We start from the raw sequence: 10,426 nt of genomic DNA on the forward strand, positions 1-10,426 counted from the left end.
AAAAACATCAAAATTGTTTGTCTTTTTTCGGAGGGAAAAGAAACATAGAAACAAGTTTGATTTGTTTGTTGTTTAATTCATTGACCTTGTTGGGTTTCCTTCCCCACGGCCGCGTTTCCGCGTCTGTTACAACTTGTGTTATGAAACGACTACTGAAAATGGGTTAAAACTGTAACAAGCAGGAAAAGTGCATACTAGTAATTTATTAAAAGTTGAGGCTTATCAAATGTCAACAGATGAATAATTATAATGACGGAAATTCAGTCGTGTCCGTTTATAAGCATGAGCTTAATTTTAGGATGAATTTAAAAAACAAACGGAAACGTTCAAATGACAAATTCTCAGAAAAAACGTAAACAGTTCAGGAACAAACGTTCATTGGCGCTATTTCTTCATAAAATCCTTCATTATATCTTTAAATCCGGATAAAAGAGACGCTGTTTGTTCCATTTGCATCTTCTGGTTCTCTTCGAACATTTTCATTGACTTTTCAAACCTTTCATTTTCTAGTTTAAGACTTTTCTCCCACATTTCTTTGAACCCTGCACTCCAGTCATCTGTGCCTTTAGCTTCTTCACTTTTTCCTCGTTTCTTCTTCCGTGATTCCTCTCCATGCACTTGGTTGATGCCACGTTTCACGCCAGCACTTGTTGAAGGCCTGTCCTCGTTTTCCGAGCTAGCGGCACTTGCGGCACTGGAAGAAATGAGTTGTGGAGTACTGCTGGCATCAGACGATTTTGGAATGAAAGAAGAACTCTCAATTTCCATCTTGGCGGGATCTACACTGTCACAGTAGCCCATAGTTTGGTCAAAAATACTGTAATAGGGAAAGTTCTCCTTGATTTTATTCAGGCCTTCTTCGCCAGTTTTGCTTGCTTTGAGTTTTAGCTGCTTGAATTCATATTCTAAATTTTGCTGTCTCTTCTTCACTTGTGGCAAAGTACGTTCGCTTCCATCACAGCTGCGTTTGAATTCCTCGAAAATCTCGTTCCAAATCGCAGTACGCGCTTTGTTGGAGGCTCCTTTCAGTCTTTCAAACCGAGGAGCCCACGCATGAAGAAGATGTTTCGACTCCTGCACGGACCAATCCGCAGCTTTGGGTTTTTCTTTCTGTTTTTCTTTTCCTTTTCCTTTGGATGATTCAGAGGCTGTTGTGTTTGTACCAGTCGGTGTGGGAAACTGTACTTGTTGAAGGAGTTGTTGCTGTGCAAATAAATCCAGGTTGGAAAAGTTGCTGGTTTTGCAGAACCGCATTTGGTGCTGGATGAAACGAAAATCGATGGTTCATGCTGTCTCTAAAGATGAAATTCAAATAAGATCGTAAGTTTAACTATTTGTATCGGCTTTTCCTTGGTTTTTTTTTTTATGTTTACTTACAAAAAAGACTGTTCCATGGACTCCTCAAACTGTGAGGCGTATCTCCAGCCATCCATTTTGTTTTTTTTCGGATTGATTTTAGTTCACGGCAAAATGTTTATGTCCTGGCACAGCAGCACATGGCTTTCAGTTGGTTTCCCTTTTCCTATTGGTCAAGTACGTTCTCAAGTGTGGTGTTGGCCATACTTGGCGGCGTACTTCGGCTTCTTTGAACTACGAACGTTTCCATGGTCACTAAGTAAAGTTCAAGTTGGTAGGTTTTACCCCTTCACACTCAAAGTAGGTTTCAAGTGCACTTAGATTATACTTACAAGGTCTAGTGTGAAGCCCCCAAATGTAACCCGAGAAATATACGTCACATGCCGTGAGCTATCCTACGACTGGAAGTCACACGTCTATTAGCAATGTTCTGTTCTGTTGCTACACTTCTCCATTAGCTTGAGGCCAGAGAGGTGGAGATGTTTGGTGTTGGACCCCATGACTAGCTATGAAACTTTCAAATTCTTTTGATACAAACTGAGATGCATTGTCCGACTTGAGACTGAATGGGTAACCATACTGGGTAAAATATTTTTGCAAGTTATTAGTTAGGGAAATTATTTTTGTATAGGGTTAACCTTACAATTTCCCTATTCAGGATGTTTTTGTATTTGTGTTGAAGCCTCCTGAAGAAAATGTTACCTTATGTTATGTTATGTTATGTTAAGATTGGCATTAGCGCTTCGATCATCTTCTGAGATGTGGTTGAATGGACGATAACTACTTCAAAGAATCGGCTGTAGTAATCCACTACTACCAGTAAGTTCTCTCCAGAGGGAAGTGGTCCTAGGACATCAATAGCCACATCTTGCCAGGGTCCTGATAGTGGTTCTACTCGTTGCATTGGCTCAGGTGCAAGAAATTATCCCTCTACTTTACATCCATGGCAATTTTTGCAAACTTATTCAGCATCACAGTCCATTTTGGGCCACCAGACTTTGCTTCTTAGCTGATTTTTCATCTTCACGACTCTTTGATGACCTTCATGTGCTAAGCGCAGCACTTCACTTCTGAGGCTTTGTGGAATAACCATTCTCATTCCCCGCATCACTAACTTTCCCAGTATGCAAAGTTCATATTTCACACTTGTGTAATGAGGCAGTTTCCACTGTGACCAATCTCCGGTTTGTATGTAGTGTCTAACACTACACAGTTCAGGATCATTTTCAGATTCCCTTTCTACTTCCTTTGCAGTCATAGCTCCTGGTGTGATTTCTTGCGCTACAACTTTAACAAAGTCAGCCTCCTCACCACTGCAATCTTTCTGATCCACAGAGTTCAATCTTGAAAAGGGCGTCTGCAATATTAGTCTTGCCAGGACAAAAGATCACATTAAAATTGTAGGCTTGCAGGCGAAGGACCCAGCACTACATCCTTGCAGAAGGTTTAGATGACTTGTTATAGATGTACTGTAGAGGTTTATGGCCAGTTTCCAACTCAAACTCTCGGCCGAAAACATTTCCATTCCACAGGCTCCGACATAGGGATAACACACCCTGTGACTTGGATTTACAACTTTGCAATTGTGGTTGAACTTCACACTTATTTTCAAACCGTTGCGAGTAATTTCTCGGTGTCGTTGCCCAGTTAACCACTTCATAACCCCTGCTGCACTTAGGTCGGGTTCCTCATACCTCTCTCCATCTACTGAAATACCATCTTCTCCACTAACTTCCAAACCACAATCATAATTCCAGGCCACTGCTGAGGAATAGCCAGTTATCTCTTCATCTTCCAGCATGTAGAGAAAGTCCTGAAAGTTATCTAGAACTTGCTCCTCTGCAGTTCTCTCGGGGGTTCCCATGTCAGAGAATTCTGGTTCCAAAAGCCCAACCAAGTAGTTGGCATCAACATCTTGAACAAGTCCCTTGACAAAAAGGGGCCTGCAGGACTCAGGGTTGTTTAGTAGAAGGTCCTTCAACCCATATGCCTGAAGCCCTTCCATAAACTCACCTAGGGAGAGTAATTTTCTGCTGACAATGCTTATGACAACAGAGCCAATGATGTCATCCATCATGTCCTCCTTGATTGGGCCGGTGTATCCGTGGTCAACAATGATGTCCTTATAATTGACAAGATCATCCTTGATTTTTTCAATCTGCCCCCTCTCTGGTTGTGTCAGGTGGTGCTCTGGATCAAGACTTCTTAGGTCAACATTTGGATTCACCAACATGTCATAAGTTGCCTCTTCCAAGAAGGATGGTGGTGGCCCACTTTGTGCAAGACTTGTTGCAACAATCTCTCCAACCGTTCTAAAATTTCCATTCTGAATGAATAGTGTTGAATGCACTGGACTTCCATTTGGAAACATGATCTTTGCAATATCACTGATTACATCAGCAAAAAATTCTCTAGACAAGGCGCCAGTGTCTATACCTTCCTTTCCTAAGTACTTTATGTTAACTTTGTACTCTGCAGGCTTCATCTTCCTTTCACGCTGCCACAAATGAATCACACGGTTTAGACTTATTCCTCTTCTTGTTGTCAAAAAGAGAAGACAATCCTCAACAACTTTCTCTTGCAAGACTTTCACAACTGATGCAGGGCCAGTTACAGCAGCACATGGCGCTGGTACAACATCACATATATCTTCATGATCATCATCATTATCATTGTTAATGCTATTGTGTAGAGCTAGAGCCATCTCATGGTCACTTCTTATCTGGACACTGCTATATTCTCTATCATCATTGGCAATGCTTTCATCTCTAGGTGATTGTCCATTAGTTCCTGGATTCTCAAACACAGAGTCTAGAATGACAACAGCATTCTCATCATCATCACCATCCATGCACTTGCTTTTTCCCACTTCTTCTTCAGCATATCCACCACATTCATGCAAATGAAAATCTGATTTGGTGCAGATATACAAAGTTATTCTCTTGAAGTCCTTTCCAAGCTCTTGTTGGTATCGTTCAAGAGTAAAAAACTCTTTATGTGTGCCAGGAAGAAAAACTGCTTCTTGGAAATCCTCGAGCAGTAGGATATATTCTTCATCTTCACAATAACAATCGCTCTTATATGCTTTCCATTTGGTCAAGGCTTTTTGTAGGAAAGTTGCTGGAGGATCTTTCTTATTTGCCCTTAATGCTAAACGTTTCCCATGCTTCTTCTTGAGACAATCACCCTTGGGACTCCATTCAGCTAACCCAATGTAAATAATAACTTCACTATTGTGATTTGCTGGTGTTTCAGTGGCCTTTTTCCCTTTTCCTTTCTTTGTCACGCTTTCTTTCCTTTCTTGACCTTTCAACCGTTTGTAAGTGGTGAAACTATGTACACGACCAAATGACCCACTTGGACCTGGTTCAGATTCTTTTGCCGGAGCTGAAGGAAGATTCTGTACCTGGCTAAATGAGCCACTTGGGCCTGGGTATGATTCTTTTGTAAGGGCTTTAGGAAGAACAGAAATTATATCATTGCTTAAATTGATTAGTTAAAGAAGTGCTGATGTTTCTATTAAATCATTCCACACAATTTACTTTTTGAAACTCCCTTTAGAGTGACAGTTGGATATACATTCAATGAAGAGGGCAGAATCTCTTAGCAGATCACTAGTCAATGAAAATTTAACTTGTATTTGCTCTTGTGAGTATGTTAAGTGTCAATGATCAATGAAAATGGTAATGACTCAGTCAATTCATCCCCCCCCCCCCCCAAACAGGCAATTGTTAACAGTGGTCTACCTGGGGGTGAGGCATTTGTCAATTTGTTGAACTGTGGGGAATTTCACATTTTCGCTAGTTAAAGCAAGATAACTCTCTATTTTATAATTTGAGCTCTTGAAAAAAAAGAGCACTGCATATTAAACTAAGGTCTGATCAGTTCAAAAAGTCCAGTATAGTAAACCTTTTTACTAGCCCCCTCCTTATACATGTAGATACAGCTTTACTATTATATGATTTTTCCTGTCTTGATGACCGTAGTTAAAGTTATGATTTGTGTAGAGGACTTAAAGGGCAAAAATCCCACTTTTGTGAGAGACTAGTGACACTAGTCTCGAAATAAGGACCTGGAAAAGATGCATGGAGATGTTGAAGCTAAATGTGGAATGGAATGTGCCTGTTTGTATTGCTCTAGTATTATGTGAAGGTACAGTAGAGGTTTATTTAATCAATACCACACTGCATCATATGAGCCAAGTGTCAGAATAATAATGTCTTTCAATTAATTTTTATGGTTGCATTCCCCTCGTTTCCTAATTGGAATCGGCGGTTTTGACGTTTTAAAAGAAAATTCTTTTCGGTCCTGTAACTTTCTGAGATGCACCGCGGGTTCTTTCTCTGATGAGAAAATGACTAATGCCCGAAGTCGTAGAACTCAGCTGACAGCATAACCTCTAACACAGTATCAAATGTAACCTTAACAGTTTAAGGTAAGCTGCTCTATCGCCTAAACTTAATTAAGCTTAAGCTTGTGGGATCCCGCTAGCCTATCGTTCAATTTTGAAATGTTTGTTTCAGTCACCAAAATGAATTAGATCAGCGGGGCATCGTATAATTCGCTCGTTTTCAACGTCAAACGCGACAATTTTCAAAGTAATTTTGAGAAGTATAGTGATTAAAGACTTACCTAATCCACAATGTGTACAGAACTGTTGTGAATTCATTGTGGACGAACCACAATGTCCACAAAACATCTCTCCAAAGCTCGATCAAGATTGACCTCCACAAAAAGTCCCGCCACAAACAATGTGCTCCATCTGCATTGTGGGTTATTACCCAGATGGCAATGGGCCTCTGGAATCCAAGGCGACTATTTCCAGTTCTTAGACAGGTTGAAAAAAATTGTGGTGATAAAATTGAAATTGCCGTGAATGAAGTTGAAATTGCCGTGGTGAAATTGAAATTGCCGTGAATGAAGTTGAAATTGCCGTAGTGAAATTGAAATTGAAATTGCCGTGAACGAAGTTGAAATTGCCGTGGTGAAATTGAAATTGCCGTGACGAAGTTGAAATTGCTGTGGTGAAATTGATATTGCCGTGACCAAGTTGAAATTGCCGTGATGAAATTGAAATTGCCGTGACGAAATTGAAATTGCCGTGACACTTTTGGGCCACGGTATAAAAAGGCTGTTTACTTACATTTCGACTTGGGGAGAAGTCATTTTTGTCTACAAAATGCAAAGAGAGTTTTTCACTCGTAAGTTTTGTTTCTCATTTAATTAAAAGTAAAAACAAATTGGCGGTCAAAATCAGTAAACACAACTTAGCCGTAAGTTTTTCGCTTTTTGGAGTTCAAAAGCGCTTGAAATTGCTAGATATGTGCTTTTTCGTGTTCGTGATAGAAGGCATCAAGCCCTCAGACCATATTCTAACGAAAACTTTCTTTTCTCATACAATAATTTATAACTCTGTACTCACCTTGATCGCAGTACGTGAAATTCCTTGCCTACACACCGTCGCCAGCTTACGACGGTGGGAAGCGAGAGCACACTTGTCTCGTCCCAGTCCTAATTTTCGTCTCGTCCGTAGTCCGTAGTCGCCGTATCTTAAAGTCCCTACAATCAACTATTCGGGGTTGTGTGACATGTGGCAACTTGAATTCCTTTTTCTGTCTTGGATTTCTTTGCGCTTTTTGCCCCATCGCATAGACATCTTCTGTTGGATGCATGGCCTTCAGCTGTTGAGCGGTGCACTCACTTGCGCGGCAAATATCCACGCAGCTCTTAAGAGGAAGCTTGCTTTGTTGGAAAAGGCGCTTCCTAACACAGTTGTCGCAGATTCCAACAATGATCCTATCTCAAATGAAATCATTTGCGAGCTCTCCATAATTACACGTCTTCACGAGGGAATGCAGAGAAGCGACGTATGTTTCAGTAGACTCACCGGCTTCCTGATCTCGTTTATTGAAGCAGTACCTCTCATTTGTTTGATTTGTTTCCCTGACTCAGAAGGTCTCCAGTTTCTGCAGAACAATGTCTATGTTCATCTTGTCTGTTTCGCTTTTGAACAACAGCCCATCATAAATTTCCAATGCATCTGGACCGATTCAAGTTAGGAGCATTGCTTTTTGGAGCTCGTTGTTTTCGTTGCGAAGTCTGGAGGCGATCTCATAATTTGTCCACATCCTTTTGAATTTTTTCCAGTTTGTGGCCAAGTTTTCCTTTAGTTCCAACTTCGGTGGAAGCAGAATGTTGACTTGTATAAGTTGTCGGGGCTGAGAAGTGTCTGGCGTGGATCCGCCTGTTTTGTCCGAATTTGGCATATTTCAGTGGTGATTTGTCGTCGACTTTTTGGTGGTTTCTCAACAAAGAATAACAGCGAAGCGGCACGGCAAATGTATGCTCTATTTTGACACCATGTAAAGATACTGGCGAGAATATCAACCTAAAAAGTGTGCTTTACTTCACAAAGCCGAGTTGTTACAAGATTGAGCAATAGTTGGCTTCACACTACAAGCTAAGTTAGTTTCAAGTAGGCACTTGATTCAAGTGCACTTGAAAATCTCAAGTCGCACTTTAGAAAACTTGGCTTCACACCTGGTGACAAAGTATACACTTGAAGCACAAGCTGTCAATCATCTTTCGCGGTAAAATCAGAAATGCGATTGCTTGCACGGGAAATCATGGAGCCTGTGCAATGGAAAAACGTTTTATGTTGTTTACTCTTTATTTTGTCTTTAATTTTAACCCAGAGAGCTTTAACATTGCAAGAAATGCATAGGTTCCATATTGTTTACAGGAACTTTGCGACAACACAAAAAAACAGGCGACATCTTCTGTATTTGTCGAGAATGGTTCAGCAAAGGGTTTTCGGCAAAGAAATCGCCACAGGGTTTGGGCATGGCCTCGTCCACAAAATTGGTTTAGACTGCTTTTAGCTAACCGCGACATGGATCCGCTTTGGAAAATGCATTTCCGCGTGACTCGTCCAACGTTCATCGCTTTGTGTGATTTGGTACGCGGAGACCTACAGAAGCAGCACACAAGAATGCATTCACCTGTTAGCGTCGAAGAAAGAGTTGGCGTAGCGCTCTGGAGGCTAGCAACAGGGGATAGCTTCAAAAGCTGTGGACTGCAATTTGGACTTGGGATGTTTACTGCTAAAACTATCCGTTCCGAATTCGAACTTTCCCTTCTATGACGAAAAGATCAGTTTATCAAGTTTCCACTAACGGGGCAAGAGTCAAAGGAACTGATGGGCGAGTTTGAAGAGGAATACAAGATTCCGCAAATAGTTGCTGCCATAGACGGTTGTCACATCGAAATAAACGCACCTCCAGATAACCATGAGGACTACTTCAATAGGAAGCAGCATTACAGTGTCAATTTACAGGCCATAGTTAACTGTAGTTTGAAATTCATTCATGTTAGCTTTGGGTATCCTGGAAGCATACATGATGCCAGGGTATTGAGATTAAGTGGCCTCTTTGATTTAGGAGAAAACGAACAAATTTTAACATCACCAAAGAAAATTGTCAGTGGTACAGAAATCCCCCCTCTCATTATAGGAGACAGCGCTTATCCACTGTTGAAGTGGCTTGTCAAACCTTATCCTGATAGAGGGAATCTTACACCAGATGAACGTGAATTTAACAAAAAGCTAAGTGCTGCAAGGTCTGTTGTTGAAAGAGCATTTGGCATGCTCAAGGGACGCTGGCGGTTGCTGTTAAAGAAAGTTGAGCAACAAACCAGAACACTCACTAAAACTGTTCTTGCTGCATGTGTTTTACATAACATCTGTGTCGATCACGGTGACTTGTATGATTGCAGCGATAGCGATTCAGATGACAGTGATTCCGAAGATGACAACGAAGGGTCATTACGGGAGGGCGGTGCTGAAGTAAGAGAAGCACTAAAGAACTTTGTGTGGGATAACTTGTAATATCACTTGAGTGTGTTGAATTTACTAATAACTGAGTTATCCCGTAAAAACATCAAAATTGTTTGTCTTTTTTCGGAGGGAAAAGAAACATAGAAACAAGTTTGATTTGTTTGTTGTTTAATTCATTGACCTTGTTGGGTTTCCTTCCCCACGGCCGCGTTTCCGCGTCTGTTACAACTTGTGTTATGAAACGACTACTGAAAATGGGTTAAAACTGTAACAAGCAGGAAAAGTGCATACTAGTAATTTATTAAAAGTTGAGGCTTATCAAATGTCAACAGATGAATAATTATAATGACGGAAATTCAGTCGTGTCCGTTTATAAGCATGAGCTTAATTTTAGGATGAATTTAAAAAACAAACGGAAACGTTCAAATGACAAATTCTCAGAAAAAACGTAAACAGTTCAGGAACAAACGTTCATTGGCGCTATTTCTTCATAAAATCCTTCATTATATCTTTAAATCCGGATAAAAGAGACGCTGTTTGTTCCATTTGCATCTTCTGGTTCTCTTCGAACATTTTCATTGACTTTTCAAACCTTTCATTTTCTAGTTTAAGACTTTTCTCCCACATTTCTTTGAACCCTGCACTCCAGTCATCTGTGCCTTTAGCTTCTTCACTTTTTCCTCGTTTCTTCTTCCGTGATTCCTCTCCATGCACTTGGTTGATGCCACGTTTCACGCCAGCACTTGTTGAAGGCCTGTCCTCGTTTTCCGAGCTAGCGGCACTTGCGGCACTGGAAGAAATGAGTTGTGGAGTACTGCTGGCATCAGACGATTTTGGAATGAAAGAAGAACTCTCAATTTCCATCTTGGCGGGATCTACACTGTCACGGTAGCCCATAGTTTGGTCAAAAATACTGTAATAGGGAAAGTTCTCCTTGATTTTATTCAGGCCTTCTTCGCCAGTTTTGCTTGCTTTGAGTTTTAGCTGCTTGAATTCATATTCTAAATTTTGCTGTCTCTTCTTCACTTGTGGCAAAGTACGTTCGCTTCCATCACAGCTGCGTTTGAATTCCTCGAAAATCTCGTTCCAAATCGCAGTACGCGCTTTGTTGGAGGCTCCTTTCAGTCTTTCAAACCGAGGAGCCCACGCATGAAGAAGATGTTTCGACTCCTGCACGGACCAATCCGCAGCTTTGGGTTTTTCTTTCTGTTTTTCTTTTCCTTTTCCTTTGGATGA

General features: G+C 40.9%; 1 protein-coding gene across 1 annotated transcript; it reads left to right on the top strand.

Moving 5' to 3' along the window:
* Positions 1 to 7,022: 7,022 nt before the first annotated feature.
* On the top strand, positions 7,023 to 9,241 carry LOC146466191 (uncharacterized). The gene is made up of 3 exons (XM_085127666.1): positions 7,023 to 7,223; positions 8,099 to 8,433; positions 8,509 to 9,241. The coding sequence occupies exons 1-3, from the start codon at positions 7,023 to 7,025 to the stop codon at positions 9,239 to 9,241; spliced, it is 1,269 nt and encodes a 422-aa protein (XP_084983792.1).
* The last annotated feature ends 1,185 nt before the right edge of the window (positions 9,242 to 10,426 follow it).

This window comes from Pavona decussata, unplaced genomic scaffold (assembly GCF_977016875.1).
Source record: "Pavona decussata unplaced genomic scaffold, jaPavDecu1.1 SCAFFOLD_151, whole genome shotgun sequence".
NCBI lineage: Eukaryota > Metazoa > Cnidaria > Anthozoa > Scleractinia > Agariciidae > Pavona > Pavona decussata.